This window comes from Lissotriton vulgaris, unplaced genomic scaffold (genome assembly GCF_964263255.1).
Source record: "Lissotriton vulgaris unplaced genomic scaffold, aLisVul1.2 SCAFFOLD_732, whole genome shotgun sequence".
NCBI classification, from domain to species: Eukaryota; Metazoa; Chordata; class Amphibia; order Caudata; family Salamandridae; genus Lissotriton; species Lissotriton vulgaris.
This window is the reverse complement of record NW_028247159.1, coordinates 760,470-779,553: the sequence shown is the minus strand read 5'-3', so window position 1 is coordinate 779,553 and position 19,084 is coordinate 760,470. Positions and strand designations below refer to the sequence as shown.

General features: G+C 43.3%; 1 protein-coding gene across 1 annotated transcript in view; it reads left to right on the top strand.

Annotated features, from left to right (window-relative positions):
• The window catches only part of LOC147665616 (uncharacterized), a 232,184-nt gene that overhangs the window by 44,230 nt on the left and 168,870 nt on the right, over positions 1-19,084 (top strand). Inside the window, exons 5-6 of the mRNA XM_086949642.1 lie at positions 9,563-9,640; positions 15,253-15,429. Coding sequence (XP_086805768.1) covers positions 9,563-9,640; positions 15,253-15,429 — 255 coding nt within the window. The remainder of the gene's footprint in view (positions 1-9,562; positions 9,641-15,252; positions 15,430-19,084) is intronic.

Here is a 19,084-nt window from a genome sequence, read left to right as displayed (position 1 = left end):
CAGGTAATAGACAACATGTATACCTGCTAGCATGTGAAGTTTAATTATTATTTCCACAAGAATCCTCAACAGAACACCTCTGTATACATGGTGAACACAGGAATTACTTTTAGTTATGGTTCAGTTCAATCCGTTTATACCATCATGATATGTGCATATTTAAAGACAATGAGTTATGAAAACATTAAGCAAAAAGCAAATAGAATAGGCTATCAATCATATTAATCGATGTATTCAGTATTTAATAGTATCAATAGTGTACATTTCTATATCATTTATTCTAGAGGTAGAATATTAGAAAGTTTTATTTGTTTCTGCAGATTTCCCTGATGAAGGCATCTAATTGCTGAAATGCATTGGAATGGAATGGAATGTAAATATGAAAACCATGGAATGATGATTATCGAAGTTTACTTTTGATCATTAGAATACTTGTTTATTCGTGGAATTGAAGAGGAACATATGAAATTGATAAATGAAATATGATTAAAATACTCTGAAGATACACTCCACAGCGTTACTCGTTTAATTTTGAAGAAATATGATTAGCAGATATATCGCACACTTCTGTGCCCCAGGAGACAGTCACACAAACTGTGTAGGTGCAACCCTTATTGACATAATGATGAGCACACGGGGCTTGGGATCACAGTGAGAGACACACGGGGTGAGGGGACACAGTGACGGGCACAGAGGGGGTCACTGTTCATTAACGAGGCGCGGGGTCATAATGATGAGCACACGGGGGCTTGGGATCACAGTGAGAGACACACGCGGTGAGGGGACACAGTGACGGGCACAGAGGGGCTGGAGGGAGTCACTGTTCATTAACGAGGCATCGGGTCATAATGATGAGCACACGGGGGCTTGGGATCACGGTGAGAGACACACGGGGTGAGGGGACACAGTGACGGGCACAGAGGGGCTGGAGTGGGTCACTGTTCATTGCGAGGAGTGGGGACATAATGATGAGCACACGGAGGCTTGGGATCACAGTGAGAGACACAGGGTGAGGGGACACAGTGACGGGCACAGAGGGGCTGGAGTGGGTCACTGTTCAATACGAGGAGTGGGGACATAATGATGAGCACACGGGGGCTTGGGATCACAGTGAGAGACACAGGGTGAGGGGACACAGTGACGGGCACAGAGGGGCTGGAGTGGGTCACTGTTCATTGCGAGGAGTGGGGACATAATGATGAGCACACGGGGGCTTGGGATCACAGTGAGAGACACAGGGTGAGGGGACACAGTGACGGGCACAGAGGGGCTGGAGTGGGTCACTGTTCAATACGAGGAGTGGGGACATAATGATGAACACACGGGGCTTGGGATCACGGTGAGAGACACACGGGGTGAGGGGACACAGTGACGGGCACAGAGGGGCTGGAGTGGGTCACTGTTCATTGCGAGGAGTGGGGACATAATGATGAGCACACGGAGGCTTGGGATCACAGTGAGAGACACAGGGTGAGGGGACACAGTGACGGGCACAGAGGGGCTGGAGTGGGTCACTGTTCATTGCGAGGAGTGGGGACATAATGATGAGCACACGGAGGCTTGGGATCACGGTGAGAGACACATGGGGGAGGGGACATAGTGATGAGCACAGAGGGGCTGGAGGGGGGTCACTGTTCATTAACGAGGTGTGGGGTCATAATAATGAGAAGTGTCCTCCGGGCTCCTCAAAAGTCCTTGTATAAAGGTTTCACCAATATAAGCGATAGATTCAAGTGATTTTATCCATATGTGCTTTTATTGTTGCTGTTTCATCTTGTTGTATTCACAAGGAATTCTTTAATTCAGAAGAATCTCTCAGTTTTACAAAGTGCACTCAAATAAATCCCAATGCATTTCGGCATTGTATAAATACCTTCTTCCAGGGGATAAATGTCTGTCAATAAAGAAAAACGAGGTATGTATAAGGAAACAAACTTAATATAAAAATCATCACAGTGCAAGGCTGATAAAATAAGTGCTCGGGAAAGGGTATAGTGAAAGTGGAAAAAAATTACTCTAAAGAATGTGTGCCGACTACCTGGTGAATTTAATCCATGCCGTAGTGTAAGGGCAGTGATAGGATATTGACCCCAAAGTTGAATTGAACGCGTAAAAACGCGTGTACAGCATGCGTAATGAATGTGTACCAAAAGGTGAGGTGAAATATCGTCAGCGTGTTTTAGATACCAGAAAGTAGAAACGGCAGGGTGCAAGTTTACAAAAGGCTTACCGTGACGTGCTGTTGAGAGTTAGAAAGATTCCACGTTCGGGTGCCGGGTTTAAGCGTGTGGTTAATTCCCGGAAGCGGATAAAGGCTGTCGGTTGCTAAGTTACGTAAGACGCTGGTGTTAGTGCGGTGCATAAACAGAAACAAAGGACTCATCACGACGAGCTGTGATACAAGTATGGAAGAAGTGCCGGCATGTTGAAAATGGGACTAATAACAAAAATATGCCCAGGCAATACACAAAAGTAATCATTGGAATCACATGAAATATATGGCTGTGTGTAAACCTGATAAAATAATAAGGTGGGGAAAAAAATATACATGTGATAATAAATGTGGTTAAATGGGGATAAAACCTGTGAAACATATAAAACAATGTGTATGAAAAAAATGAACCATAAATAAGATGTATCATACAGGGCTAACCAATGGTCGCACTCAGGGAAATCCCAAAAATGGGGTTATAGGTAACAAGTATATTCGACTTGGTCATTAAGTCCATGTGGTTTCATGGTGGACAGTGTGAAAATCCAATAATTTTCACATCTCAGGAGTTCGTTGTGATTGTCTTTGCCTGGTTCCTTGATGATGGTTTCCAATGCGCAAAAACGCAATTGGCTGATGCCATGGCCTGCTTCAAGAAAATGTTGCGCTATGGTGGTTTTAATTTGTTTGGTTCTTATGTTAGACTTATGCTCAGTTAGTCTTGTTTTAAGCTTTCTCTCGGTCTGTCCAACATACATTTTGCCGCACGGGCACTTCAATCCGTATATAACGTTGGATGTATCACAAGTGGCTGTTGCTCTTATTTTGATTTGGTGCCCTTTCATGGGATGATTGATTGTTGTGCCTTTTATGACACTGCTACAGTGGCTGCAGTTCCAACATGGATTGGTTCCTTTGAAAGTTTGGTTCGTGTCTTTAGGATGTTTGATGAGTTCTCCCAAGTTTTTAGCTCGGGAGTAAGCAAAAATAGGTTCATTTTCAAAAAATTTGTTGAAGTCGGGTTCAATTCTCAAAATATTCCAGTGTCTTTTGATGATTTGTTTGATTTTACGACTTGCTGTGGAATATTTGGAAACCATAGTTATGACTTCTGTTTTGGGTGCTGTAATGGAATTCAAAAGATCGTCTCTGGATTTGATTGCACATCGTTGTTTTGCCTGCTCAAGGATCTGGTCCGGGTACCCTCGGGTTTTGAAGCGTGATGTTATGTTGTTCGCTTCTTCAATGAATTTATTGGGATTGGAAGTTATTCTTTTGGCTCGAATGAGTTGACTAAGGTAAATGGTTTTTGAGTGATAGAGGGTGAAAGCTTGAATAGTGTACCGTGTTATTCCTGTCGGTTTTTTTTCTGAACAAACTTGTTTCAAATCCTGTGATGGTCTTGGTAATCTTGATGTCCAGATAAGTTATGGAGTGTGATTGAACTTCATGGGTGAATTGTAACCGTGGATCAATAGAGTTAAGTTGGGTTAGCTCGTTAAGCAAAATGTCTTCTGGACCCTGCCATATTAAAAAAATGTCATCAATGAATCTGACAAACATTTTCAGATGATGTTTCCACGTTGTTTTACTGATAATATGATCCTGCTCAAACCTGTGCATGAAGATATTTGCATAGGCAGGTGCTGCCGAATTGCCCATTGAGGTACCAGTCAATTGTTGAAACCATTTGTCTTTCCATGAAAAATAGCTGTGGAGTAAACTGAATTCTAGCAGCTCCATTAACAGTAGTTTCAAATCCTGGGTGTTAGTAGAAAGAGTGGTGACGAAAGCTTGGAGTACGAGACAAGGGCAAGACTATGGCCTGCTCAGTGAGTTGGTCCTTGTGCAAGTTACAACAAATCAAAGGCTGAATAAATAGCAACTCTATGAGTTCCTTGTCAGACTCCCTGTCCACAGGGAGATTAAAATCTTAAAGCAGGATAAAACTGTTAGTTTCTAGATTAGAGAGATCGACTCCGGTATTGAAGTAATAACGTTCTTCACAGGGCCAGAGAGCATGTGCCATTTTATTGGATTCATTTATATTAAATGACATTTTGAATGAAAAATATTGAGAATATATTCTGTAAATAAAAATGTCTCAATAGTGAATGAGGAGACTAAACATTTATTTTTGTAAATAATCATATGGGTCCTTTGGCTAATTTGAAACAATAACCAGGAAGAATGTAAGATCAGGGTCCGAGCCCGCTCTAAGCCGGTTTCTGCTATTCATGCAGAATCAAAATGCGTTGTCCAGGCTCCTCCCCTCAGGCACAGGTTTAACCATCAGACATTGATTAGAATTCATGTTATATTGAGATTCTGACAAGTATGATTTACAGTTCGATTAGAAATTCTAAAGATACGGGGAGAGAGGGTAAAGATGAAATGTGTGTGCTGCGCCTTAGCTACTCGGTTGCACCAGTGAGGAACTTCAAATTAATAGGCTCAATGCTGCACAAATGCAAATAATTTAACAGTAGTATTGAGTCTTTGCTTATCGACCCACGGAATGAAGACTGGGCAGTGTCCCTGGGCCCTGCCATGGTCTGGGCATAGAGGGACGGAGAAAGGCTTACCTTTAGCGTGCTTCTCACGGCTGCCAGTCTAAAATAGGTTGTGGATGGATGGCATATCCAAACTAGCAAAGACTAGAGAGCACGCTTCCTATACGGCACCTCTAAAATGGCACAATTGGGAGTGAAGTGATAATGGCCGTTGCTCTTGCCGTAATACAAGTGGACCATAGAGTTAAATTAAAACAAGCTTTGGCAAAGCCAACAGGTCTGACCAATCAAAGAGATATTGCCTTTGCGGAAGTGTTTTAGCCATGGTGTATCCAATGCACTACCCTATATTTCACCCTATACCTCTCTCAATATATATTGTCTGCCTCCACTCTCTGACTCATCCTAAACCTCATTCTACTACTATGATCTCCAAAATAATACAGACCCCACCTGACACACCTCCTGTGAGCAGCGCGAGATCGGGGAGAACACTACACACTCTTGCTAGCAATGAGCTACACCTGTGATACCGCTAAGGTATTTAAATGCCGCAACTCCAGGAGCTCATTTCCATCAGAGCTCACGACCGGACAACAGGTTCCTTTCTGGTCTGGAGACCATGCAAAGTAAGTAATAGAGGCCGGCCCCGCTCGCGGTACAGCTGCCAGTCATGCTACCTTTACCGCCTGTAGCACATGGCCGAAGCCTCCCCCACACAATGACATTTTGTTTTCTCTCCACTGATTCCAGAGTGCAAAAAGGTCCTGGCCCCGGCAGAGGTCCATGGAGCTTTGTCCCCTGAGTGTATGTACAAGCAGTGCTTCACAGCAATGTTTGACCGCATTTAGACACTAGCCCCCATATTGCATATATAATGAGATCGGCTACATGCCACGTTCCGCCACCAGCGCCAACACTACCGCCTTATTCGCTGACACGTTTAGGCACCTGGCGCTGACTCACTTCGTGTATATGGCCGAATACTATGTGCCTTTACATTATGTGTTTTTTTGTCTGTCTTTCTTTTAAATCCCTAACAGGTACAAACTGAGAGGAAATACCTCTTGCATATACAAGCACCTTATCGCGTGCTTTACACACAGGGCACTGACAAACATAAAGATCCCTGTAACACCGTTACGCATAATAGGTCCTGAAGAAAGCCAGTAGAAGAAAAGGCCTGGCTGAAACTAGTCAACCGCACTGGACGTTGGAGACCATAAGTCTACCATGCACGTCCAAAGCCTTTGTTTTTAATTACTGCCTGGGGCCCACCAATAAAGCAATCTTTGGGACCCCAAGGACAGTATTTTAAAATCTCATGCAACACACACGCAATAAAACCCGCTCCGGAGTAATCTGGCGTCACAGCACACCTGAGGCACACTCAATGCCACGAGTGGGGCCCGATGATGAAGCATGCCACCAACTAGGTTGGTGGGTGAGGACCTTCATAAAAAACAAATGGTTTCCCACACAGACACATGGCACAGTGACAGAGCTAGTTCTTGTTTTCAAACTACAATACCCTAGGGGAAAAGAACTAGCGTCTCTCGTTCCTCTCTCTCTCCTTTGATCATAAAACCTAGGTAATTCCCTTGCCTTTATTGTTTACATCATGAAAACTGGATTTTACAATGTATGCTGAACCCAGCCAGCTAGTGGACAAGGGAGGAGGGAATCAGATCCAGTCACTTATTTCAATCAGTGAGGATGAGTAGTATTGATAAACAGGTATGATAGTGAACCCCCCAGCTAGTGGACCAAGGAGGAGGTGACCAGCTCCAGTCACTTATTTCAACCAGTGAGGATGAGTAGTATTGATAAACAGGTATGATAGTGAACCCCCCCAGCTAGTGGACCATGGAGGAGGTGACCAGACCCAGTCACTTATTTCAACCTGTGAGGATGAGTAGTATTGATAAACGGGTATGATAGTGAACCTCCCCCCCACCCAGCTAGTGGACCAAGGAGGAGGTGACCAGCTCCAGTCACGTATTTCAATCAGTGCGGATGAGTAGTATTGATAAACAGGTATGAGACTGAACCCCCCACAGCTAGTGGACCAGGAAGGAGGGAACCAGATCCAGTCACTTAATTCAATCAGTGAGGATGAGTAGTATTGATAAACAGGTATGATACTGACCCTCCCCCACCCCCAGCTAGTGGACAAGGGAGGAGGGAACCAGATCCAGTCACGTATTTCAATCAGTGAGGATGAGTAGTATTGATAAACAGGTATGAGACTGAACCCCCCACAGCTAGTGGACCAGGAAGGAGGGAACCAGATCCAGTCACTTATTTCAACCAGTGAGGATGAGTAGTATTGATAAACAGGTATGAGACTGAACCCCCCACAGCTAGTGGACCAGGGAGGATGGAACCAGATCCAGTCACTTATTTCAATCAGTGAGGATGAGTAGTATTGATAAACAGGTATGATACTGAACCCAGCCAGCTAGTGGACCAGGGAGGAGGGAACCAGATCCAGTCACTTATTTCAATCAGTGAGGATGAGTAGTATTGATAAACAGGTATGATACTGAACCCACCCAGCTAGTGGACCAGGGAGGAGGGAACCAGACCCAGTCACTTATTTCAATCAGTGAGAATGAGTAGTATTGACAAACAGGTATAATACTGACCCCCCCACCCCCAACTAGTGGACCAGGGAGGAGGGAACCAGATCCAGTCACTTATTTCAATCAGTGAGGATGAGTAGTATTGATAAACAGGTATGAGACTGAACCCCCCCGCTAGTGGACCAGGGAGGAGGGGACCAGATCCAGTCACTTATTTCAGTCAGTGAGGAAGAGTAGTATTGATAAACAGGTATGATACTGAAACCCTCCAGCTGAGTCTCTGTGCCCACCGCTTTAAGCTTTGACGGACCAACAGTGGTACATCGGGTCCCTCACACGTTCCTGATGAGGAGGCACGTAGACATATATTTCAAGCACTCTCACTCCAAAAGCAAGAAAATCACAGAAGAGTTGACAGAATTTGAGTAAATTAATCGATTAACATTTATTTTAGAAATCATGTATATTCCAATAAGTAGATCAATCAATATCATAGAACTGCATTCCCCTAACTGTGGGCTGCCAGTTAATTTTTGGGGTGTCGTGAAAGAGTAATAAATAACGGTGCCTTTACATTTCGTATTTATCTCATCACATCTGCTGTGCTTTAAAGGCAGAGGTTACACTTACGGCGTCGTCTTCTGACAAATTCCTGCTTACGCTGTTAACATGGGGATTGGTGTTTACTTTTCTTACTCTGATTCCAAAGCGATTGGTGTTTTTAAAGTGAACTATGTGACAATCTCGCTGGTGTGAATAGAGTGTGAAAGGAAAGGTTGTAGGGTGTAATTTTTTCTAACACACAACATCTTACCTTTCTTAACTGCTGATTTATTTCAGAATATATCAGCAGTTTGGAAAGCAAAATGAAATCCATTATTTTGCAATTCTGAAGCGTGATTGGAACAAAGATTTTAAAAGGATCAAAACAAATCAAGACAGTTTTACTGGGTGATGCACAAAGGATATTCACTGAAACCCGACTTCCATACATCAGAATTTGTGTGCCAGACACCTTTATCAGTAAAGCTGTCTGCAAATCTAGTGGTCAGAAAATGTGCTGCCTGTAAATGACGTGTGTTACTCTATGATGCTTTAATAATATATGAGTGACCCACGGCCACCATGCACAGTTCAGGTATCAATGATTTCATTTGAAATACTGATGCGATGATATTAATGATGTTACAGAACAGGTCACGAGTGATGTAATATGTGGGGTAATTAGCTGTGCATGGGGAGGGTATGACTTATAGTTACTTTAGGGCACGAGTTATAGTTACCAAGGATAATTATAACTAGTGAATTTTAGTGTTTTTTCAGTTTGAAATGCAACACTGTCACTGAAATTCTCACCTAACTATATTGTCAGTTTAACCTTTGTTTTTTCCCCTGAATTTTTATGACATTTTTTTATGTAAAGAAAGATATTATTACAACTCATAACTGTAACGTCACTTTACCCTTTGTTTTTTTCAGAGAATTTCTAGGTTTTTTTTAACATAAAGGATTATCTTTTAATACGATACATAAAGCCTGCGCGTGCCGCACACAGCCTTTGCTTGTGCGTGTCGTGGGGTCAGTCACAGGGCCTTTTCTGATGCCAGGCCCTGCCTTAAACTCCCAGAGGGCAGCCAACCCCCATGCACACGGTCATTATGTTAGAGGTTTGGCAGACAGGCCCTGCATCCAACCCCTCTCATACAAGTATAGCCCCACCCCACACATGACCTTTTGCCATACACGTCGTAAGATTGGCTGAAGGGTGGCATGTGACCAGGCCCTGCACCCAACCCCATGCAAGCAGCTAACCCCGCCCCATACACGACCTTCTGGCACACGCAGGGAGCGGTTCATCTCAATGTCCTGGGTCCACTCAGGTAGACTAACGATTTTGTTAAAGAGTCACAACATCGAAATATGTGGACCTATTGGCTTCATCAAGGGGTGAGCATATAAATCTACATAATGCATATATAGCATAATAGATATACAAATCATCCTTCTCCAAAAATCATTAATGTGTTTATTCAAATCTATATTTCAGAAATTCACACACTGCAATGTTTAATAATATTGCTAATTACAAAAATGTTTAATAAGGTTTTAATTAAAAAAAATCATGTCTGTGAGTCTTTTGTTTCACATAGTGTTTATTATCCAAGCAGTTTGTGGCCTGCAAAATGTTAAAAGAAAGAACCAGAGATTTTTTTTTAAATAAAACCAACATATCTCTGAATATTTCTTTTAAGATTGTTTCAGCTCACAAAATTGAATCAGAAAAAACACAAGAGGGCCTTGCACTCCAGCTGAAGACCATAGAGCTCCAGGTAGGAGTGTTTTAAAAAAAATATGGTAAGTTCTCCGGGGGTCATGGATACAAAGACCTAGGAGACTTCATGTTTTTTTAGAAATGTTGCTGGAAAGCTGCTGCACTCAATGCAGCCCCCCAAAACGTTACTAACATGCTTTGTCGTCCCCCTCTGCCTTCTTGGAGCACCCAAGCTGCAAACATATATTCAAAAACACCTGCAGGGCATTATAGGGAACTCTTTCAAGGAGCAATAAATGATAAATGTGTGGCTTATGCCTCTCATTTATTCTTTTTTAAATTATTTTTATTTATGGTTTTCTGTGCAGCTCCACTCCCCGAGCCTTTATAGGCCCCGGGGACCCCACCCCCAGGGCTGTACTTATTTATTTAGGGAAGGGGCTCTTACCTCTGCGGGACCCCAACCCCCGGGAGGTTTTCTATTATAGCTTCTGAAGATTCACTAAACTACTTCCACATTCATTGCAATGGTATGGTTTTGCACCAGTGCGTATTTGTTTGTCTTTGTAGGTCTGATATTTGACTAAATCTCTTCACACATTCACTGAACTGAATGTTTCCCCCGGTCTATGTTCATTGATGTCTTTGTAGGCCTTATAAGTGACTCAAGTTCTTCACAAATTCAGTGCGATTTAATGGCTTTGCCCATGTGTGTTCTTGGAGGAATCCTGAGATTTGAGGAATCACTAAAGCTACTTCAACATTCTTAGAAATTGTATTGTTTTTCCCCAGCCTGTGTTCACAGATGTGTTTGGAGGTTTGGAGGGTTGATAATTGACTAAAGCTCTTCACACATTCACTGCACTTGAATGGTGTTTCCCTAGTGGGTGTTCGCTGATGATGCGTAAATGCTGAAGAGTAACTACAACTCCTTTCACATTCATGCGATTATGTAGTCATTTACTGTGTGTGTTCGCTGAAGACTCTGTAGGTCTGGTAATCGACTAAAGCTCTTCACACATTCCTTGCAACTGATTGGCTATTCCCCTGTATGTGTTCACTGATTCTCATTTACATGTACTGATTTAATAAAGCTATTCACAGCAACTGAATGGATTTGCCCTGTGTGTGTTTACTGATGAATCCTTACTACTAAAGAGTCACTAAAACTACTGCCTCATTCACTGCAATAGTATGTTTTTTCCCACATTATGTGTTTGCAGATGTCTTTGTAGATGTGATAACCTACTAAAGTACTTAGCACATTCACTGCAAGGGTATGGTTTTTCCCCTGTGTGTGTTCGCTGATGTCTTAGGAAAGATGATGAGTGGCTAAAGCTCTTCACACATTCACTGCACTTAAATGGCTTTTCCCCTGTGTGTGTTCGCTGATGTACTTGTAGCTGTGATAACCAACTAAAGCTCTTCACGCATTCACTGCACTTGAATGGCTTGGCCCCTGCATGTGTTTGCTGGTGAATCCTGATATTTGAGGAATCGCTGAAACTACTTCCACATTCATTGCAATCGTATAGTTTTTCGCAGTGTGTGTTCGTTGATGTCTTCGTAGAATTGATAATCGACTAAAGCTCTTCACACATTCAATGCACTTGAATGGATTTTCCCCTGAGTGAGTTCGCTGATGAATCCTTAATTTTGAAGAGACTATAAAAGCACTGGCACGTTCACTGCAATGATATGGTTTTTCTCCTGTGTGTCTTCGCAGATGTGTTTGGAGGCTTGATAAGTGACTAAAGCATTTTGCACATTCACTGTAAAAAGTTGAAAGATTCAGAGAGTTCTTGGGCAGTTTCCTCTTCAGCACAGATATTGGCTACTGCACAGTACTACGAAAACAGAGATAAAGATGAGAAAGATAGTGTAGAAAAGAAAACTAAAGAGTTGAAAATGAAGGTTTAGTTACAGCAAGCGTACCCGCCACGTGGTAGTCAAAATAATGGTGCTCAAAGTAACTATTCGAACAACTATCAGCAGCCTCAACAGTATCAAAGGAACTCGCAAAGAGTTGAGTATACTCAACATCGTGTCCCTGTAGGCCCCAACCAGTGTTCATACTGTAAGGAAGAGGGTCATTTTAAGTATAGTTGTCCTATTTTATTACAGCGTGCAAATGGTGCTACTGGTGTAAGAGGTCGAGGTGTTCAACAAGCAACTAGAGGTAGAGGGCGTGGAAATTTCCCCCAAAACGCACAGTCTCTTCCACCTCAAAATTCGATGAACAGGTTTGATCAGCAGAATAACGCATCTGGTAGGACAGCTCAGTACTATGCTGATAATTACTATGCAGAAGATGAGCAGACAGAAAGTAATAATTGCTAGGACAGCCATAGACAAAGAGAGGGAGTTGTTTCAGTTCCAGTAGATCAGAGTGGACCTTATGTTGAGGTGATTACATCAGGTGTGTCAGAGCCTTTTCTGTTGGATACTGGTGCTACAAAGAGTTCTATTATGCACTCTAAACTCCCTGGTGCACCTTTGTCTGGCAAAACGAATGTATCAGTAGGTTTATCTGGCACCCCAGTTAGAAATCCGATTTCTGACCCTTTGTCCCTTTCTGTTGGTCCTTGCGAATTTGAGGCACCCCTTATTCTAACCACAGGTTGTGGTGAAAACTTGTTGGGATTAGACCTGTTGAAAAGATTATATGCGACTTTGTATTGTTCTCCTTCAGGAGTACAACTTACACTGGGTAAGAAAGTGATTTCTCAAATGTATTTGTCAAAGGACAAACTTCCAACAGAATTGTCATCTCTCCCTAATGTTCTTTGGGCTACTGGTCCTAATGATGTAGGTCTTTTGGAAATACCACCATATGTTGTGACATTGAAAGCCAATGTTAAAATACCGCGCATTCCCCAATACAAAATTTCTAGTGAAGGCGAAAAAGCTTTGCTAGCGATCATTTATGATCTGATTGAAAAAGATGTGATCGAAGAAACACGAGGCAACGTTTGCAATAGTCCTGTTCTGCCTGTTTTGAAACGAACTGACCCTTCCCAGCCACCTGTTTACAGATTCGTGATTGATCTTAGAGAGGTCAATAAAATAGTTGTACCACAATTCCCAGTTGTGCCCGACATTACTGCACTATTGACTATGATTCCAGCTTCTGCAACATGGTTTTCGGTGATTGACTTGAAGAATGCTTTCTTCAGCATCCCCATTGCTGAGGAGAGTAGGGATATTTTTGGCTTCAGTTTAGGAGGTCGAAGCTTCCGCTTTAAACGCGCTCCCCAGGGCTACTGTGAAAGTCCGTCAATATATAGTCAAGCTTTAAAAACGCAGCTTGATACGATTGTTTTACCTGATGGCGCTACCCTAATTCAGTATGTTGATGATTTGCTTGTTGCTGCAGATTCTGAGGAAATCTGTAAAGAAGCAACGTTGTCTCTGTTGCGTCATTTGTGTGATCTGCATCACAAAGTGTCTCTGTCTAAAATGCAATATTGTCGACAAGAAGTGACCTACTTAGGTCATCTCTTATCGAAGGAGGGAAGGAAACTGACCCAAAAAAGAATACAGGCAATTACGAAATTGAGTGTGCCCAGAACACAGAGAGAAGTACGTGCTTTCTTGGGTATTACATCGTACTGTAGGCAGAGGATTCCAAATTTTTCTTTGCTGGCCAAACCTTTGGTGGCATTAACGTGCAAAGATACACCCAATCTTGTTCCTTGGTCCGAAGAGTGTCAGAAAAGTTTTTCTGAATTGCGCACAGCATTATGTTCGGCTCCTGTGTTAGGTACACCCAACTACAGTAAGCCCTTTACATTGTACGTCCACGAGAAAGAAGGTTGTGCATTGTCCGTGTTGACACAGTTGTTTGGGGACAAGCAGCGTCCATGTGCACATTTTTCGTCGACTTTGGACCCAGTAGCTAAAGCATTGCCAAGTTGTTTAAGAGCAACAGCAGCAGCAGCTGTTTCTATTTGACAGTCTGCTGGTTTAGTGATGAATAGCACGTTAGTGGTCATGGTTCCACATGCAGTGGACACGTTATTGAACAGGACAAAGACACAGCACTTAACTAGTGCTCGATTGTCTGGTTATGAACTAACCTTGTTAGCAAGCCATGTGCACATCAAAAGATGCAGCACACTCAACCCAGCCACGTTGTTGCCGATTCCAGTTGAGACAGGGAATGTTGACGAGCAGCATGATTGTTTTCTTAGAACAGAAGAAGAAACAAAAGTGAGAATAGATCTCCAGGATACTCCTCTTGCTGAATGTGATAGTACATTATGGGTGGATGGTTCATGCTTCAAACTTCCGAATGGTGACACAACTGCAGCATATGCTGTCACGACTTTGCATACGATTGTTGAAGCTGCACGTATTCCGCATAACTCAGCCCAAGCAGCAGAATTGATTGCACTTACAAGAGCATGTGTGTTGTCGAAAGGGATGAAAGTGACCATCTACACTGATAGCCAGTATGCGTTTGGAGTGGCTCACAGTTTTGGATGATTGTGGAGAGAACGTGGGTTCCTGACTTCGCATGGAGATAAGATCCAGCATGGCCAGTTGGTGAATGAGCTTCTTGAATCACTGACCTTGCCTCTGCAAGTCGTGATCGTTAAATGTAGTGCCCACAAGAAGGTGACTGATGATGTTGGTCGTGGAAATGCATTTGCGGACAGAATAGCAAAAGAAACTGCAAGGAATGCGATGAGCCGAATGTATGTTGCAGGCCCTGCAAGATGGGTTGGTGATGTTGGAATGTGTGAGGACACAATAGAGAGTGTGAAGTCCATTCAATCTGAGGCTACAGAGAAAGAGTTGAACACGTGGAGAGAAAGTACGGGTAAAATGGATGCGAATGGTTGTTGGGTGGAGTTGTCAGAGCATCAGAGATGGCTGCTACCCGATGCGTACGTGCTTGCAGTGGTGACAATGGCCCATGGAATGGCTCATATTAGTGTGAAAGGAATCTGCAAGTTGTTGGCCCCGGTATGGCAGAATAGTGGAATCCCTAAGTGTGCAGAGAATTTAGTCAAAAATTGCATGGTATGTCTGAAACACAATCCTGGTAGGGGAACCCCAACTCCAGCTGGTCATTTTGCACCTCCTACGTATCTGTTCGAGGTTTTGCAGCTAGATTTCATCCACATGGAAAGGTGCAACAACCTGAAATATGTACTCGTTGTTGTTTGCGCCCTTTCCAGGTGGGTGGAAGCATATCCCCTTAAGGACAATACTACCTTGTCCACAGCGAAAGCCCTTGTCAAAGAATTCTTCCAGAGATTTGGAATGCCGAGAATGGTCTGGAGTGATAATGGGAGTGAATTTGTGGGTCGAGTGATGAAGCAAGTGTGCGAAGGGCTAGGCATCAGACAGAAGTTCCACGCTGCAAATCACCCCCAATCAGCTGGATTAGTAGAATGCTACAATGGCACCCTAAAGCTAAAACTCGCCAAAATCCAAGCGAGCACTGGCCTTACATGGCCTGACGCTCTACCCTTAGCACTCCTATCCACCAGAATGACTGTGCACTCTAGATTGAAACTTAGTCCCTATGAAATAGTTTTCGGCCGTCCGGCCAACATATGGGGAGTGCCTAGACCCAAAAAGTTTAGTGAAGTAGAGCATCCTGTGCTGCTTGACTATTTGTATGAACTGACAACTAAATTATGTGTTTTGCACCAACAGGTTCACAGTTCCCTACCACCAGCTTCTGATGATCCAGGCCACACTATTGAACCCGGCACCTGGGTCTTAGTGCGTAACTTTCAGCGAAGCAAGAACGAACAGCCTCGCTGGACGGGACCCCACCAAGTGCTGCTGGCAACCCGCACCGCAGTCCGAGTGCACGGCAAGAAAAGTTGGGTGCATGGTGTGCACGTTAAACGAATCCCTTTACCTTTGCATATGACCAGTGGGTCCAGGAGAACATTGCCGACTCCGAAGCCGAGACTGTGCCCTGCTTCATACCTTTTAGCGATGCTCGTATAAAGGGAATGAACTCTGAAAGAGAAAACAACAACATTTTGCAAGAAGCTGTGCCTCCATCGATTCGATTGAACACTGCGGAGCCTGAACTCCTGTTTCTGGACCAGACAGAGCCCGGCAGGAACCGCTAAAATTTGAGGCCAAGACCCATGACTATGGACAAATAAATAAATAAAAATGTGTTGTGCAGCTCTCATCTAGGAAACTTGCTTATTTTTGTTTTTTCGAACCGCCATCCGGTTCTGCTGCTAGGGTCGCGGATGCCACAGTCTTTGGAGTGCAGCTGGAGACGGTTAGGACGACAGTTCTGTTGGTTCAAGGGAGTTACCCTGGACTGACAGAGGCACTCTTCAGCAGAAACAACCTCCCACCGCGGGCAGCAAATTAGAGTGGATGGAGTTTTCCGAGATGGAGAGACCTAACAAACCCGTGAACTTTAAAGCAAGAATATGCACTGTAATAACAAACATACAATTTTCAATAATATGCATTTTCATGTTGTGTAGTATAATAATGTTTTTTATAGGCTATGCTTTATTCACCTTTCGAGTCTCATTTGCACCCACTACACCGCCCATACCTCCTCCTACTGCTTTCTCACACTCTTTTCACCCTTTTCCTGAACACGAGTCTGCCAGAAGATTGGAGTTCATAAATAACTCATTCATTCAACTTCTACACCAACACCAGATTGTAATAAATACGACAAATTGTTGGGTATGTGGACTTATGCCACACACGACCGATAAGGGTATCCCGTATTTTGTCCTGCCATTTAGTTATTACGGATCTTTGTGGGCATTTCAGACGTTGTTCCTATTCTCCCTCGAACCATATTCCCCACGTTCCACAGGGAAAAACTCAAGCAACAGGGCACTATTAGTAGGAATCAGGAATATGAGCCAAAATATCGACACATATAGAACTCTCCCCAGAGACGAACTAGAAGCCTACAGTAGATGGAATATAACAAGGTATGGAATTTCCTTAAGTGTGAGCCAGCGAGCAAAGAAATTCTCCCCAATTTGGATAGTGCCCCATCAAGGTCTCCTGTGTCTGCAAGGAAATGGCAAAAACCCCAGAGCTCAGTTAGGGAATAGTGTCTGTACCGAAACATATGTTTTCCCGTCCCAGACATCCCCCTTCATTTTCGGCAGCAAAGGGTACATATTTCATCTGCCACGATAGAGCATATACATGGCTGCTCCCTGAATTTTCAGGCACATGTTTCATCTCGTTCCTGCTGCCACCCACTTACAGGGCCGCAGTAGATTACCATAGGACAAGGACAGTTAGGGGTGTTGTGAGTAAAGACGACACCGCGGAACAAGAGTTTGGGGATTTCGCAAAAGGTTTTCTGCCATTTTGGGGGCCTATGGTGAACAGCAGGAACATTCGCCAGTTGACAAGGGTAGTTGAATCCACCGTGATCGAGACGGCTGGTGCCCTTAGTAATCTGACTGCTGAGCTCCAGTCGAACCGACTTATGACCCTTCAGAACAGGGTCGCATTAGATGTCATTCTTGCAGACCGAGGTGGGGTCTGTAAATTGATCCAATCGAGTTGCTGTATTTTCATACCAGATAACGCTCCAACAGTGTTCCAGGCCATCTCCAAACTGTATAAGATTTCCGAATCTATTCATGTGGATAAAGGAGATTGGTCGTTAATGGGATGGTTCTGGGAACTGATATCCACCTGGGGATGGAAAATTCTGATGGTCATTGGGATGGTCTTAGCAATTCTTTTTCTGTTCTGTCTGTGCGTGCAGTGTGCTCCTGCAATATGTAGCCTCTGCGCTACATCATGTGTAAGGAAACCTGTATCAAGAGACGAGCTAAGTACTAGAATGATGTTACAGCAACATCTCAATGACTTTAGGAATATAGACCTGGACTCAGATTAGCATGAGGTTAGGTTAAATTGCCTATGTAAGGGCAAAAGGAGGGTTTGTAGTTCTAAAAATCACGAACTCGTGAATAAAAACGTTATCGTAGTATGACGATTTTCATATCAAAAGACCGGAAATGGCTAGTACACTATGTGTAAGCATTTTCGTCATATTCGAGTGACAGTTATACCTCGAAATCGTCATTTGCGTTCTGCACCCTTGGCCTCCATTTTGTATACGGCAGCCATTTTGTGAGTTGCCCTTTACATAGGCCCTTTTATACAGTCAAATCCGATTCAAAAGGACACGTACACCTTGATTGACTCCTCTCTGACCTGGGCAAGCTGAAGCCTTTGCCCTAGGCCGGACCTGTTTGGTCAGTTCCTTTCCCAGTGGCCGAATGAGATAGCATCAAGGCGCAACAGGCCATAAAACCCTTTTCATCGCACACGCACCCTGCCTAATCTTGCTCACACCTGGCCCTGCTCTATTCTCTTCTTTGCTTTATGATGAGGAGGAGCCCGGTTGTATTGGGGGTACACCGATATCTGATGAGAATGTTGGGCCTTGCCGGGTAAATATTCACAAACTGGACACACTGAAATGTGAAATTTCAGCATGAATCTGCCTTTTCTTTGTAATGAAAATATGTGAATAGCCTACTGTAAATTTAAGAATGTTTGCACTGTAAATTTAAGAATGTTTGCCTGGAGCCCATTTTTCTGCATAAAAAGAGAAGCCTGGTTCTGTAAGATTGAGCAGTCTCCTGAGAACCTACATGCTGTTTTACTTCTAGGACGCTTGTTACTTGGTTGCAGCTAATACATTACAACTTTGACTTCACCTAGAAGACTCGTGTTTCTGTGGTCTGAATCAGGAAAGTACTCAAGGTCTTCGGGTGTACCCTGACACCGCTGGGTTACCGGTTCGGTACCGGTTCTGAAAAACCCAGTACCTCACTGTCTGGGTGTCAAGTAATTGGAGAAGTAAAGCACATATTTGCAGCACTTCGGGTGGGTTTTAGGTTCATGTTTGTTTTCAGATATTGGGCCAGTCAAGCACAGGGTCTAACTCAGTTTCAGTGCAACAGTGTACATTTTAGTACTGTACATTTTTACGGTTTAGTCCTTTCGAGCAGATAATTGGGCACAAAAGTAGTGACATATTTGGTCTCAATATGATTTGTGGGTGATGTTGACACATTCACATGATATACTATACGCTGCGCATGGTTTTATTTTTATCACTGAACATGTTTAAGAATCATTTATGGTTGCTGATGGGTTGTTTTTAATTTAAAGTTACCACTGACGAAGGGCTTGTTGCGCGAAATGCTTTGGGAGAATATTTGTATTGCTAACCGAGATGAAATGTGATCTACCCTGCTGTTGTAAAAAGCCTGGATGGGCAATCCTTAAGCATTAAAAGTTTCGAATCATTTTGCCTCTGTGTGAACTTTGTATCATGGAAAACTACTGGAATTAAAGTGGATAATAAAAAGGATTACAGGAATAAATATTGGACTGTTTTTTGCAACTGTTGCCTACATGGCTGTACGGCTTGAAACTGGAGCAACGATGCACCAGGCACTTTTTGAATTTCATATTTGTGCTAGTGGGACAGAGCATGCGTCAAGCCTGC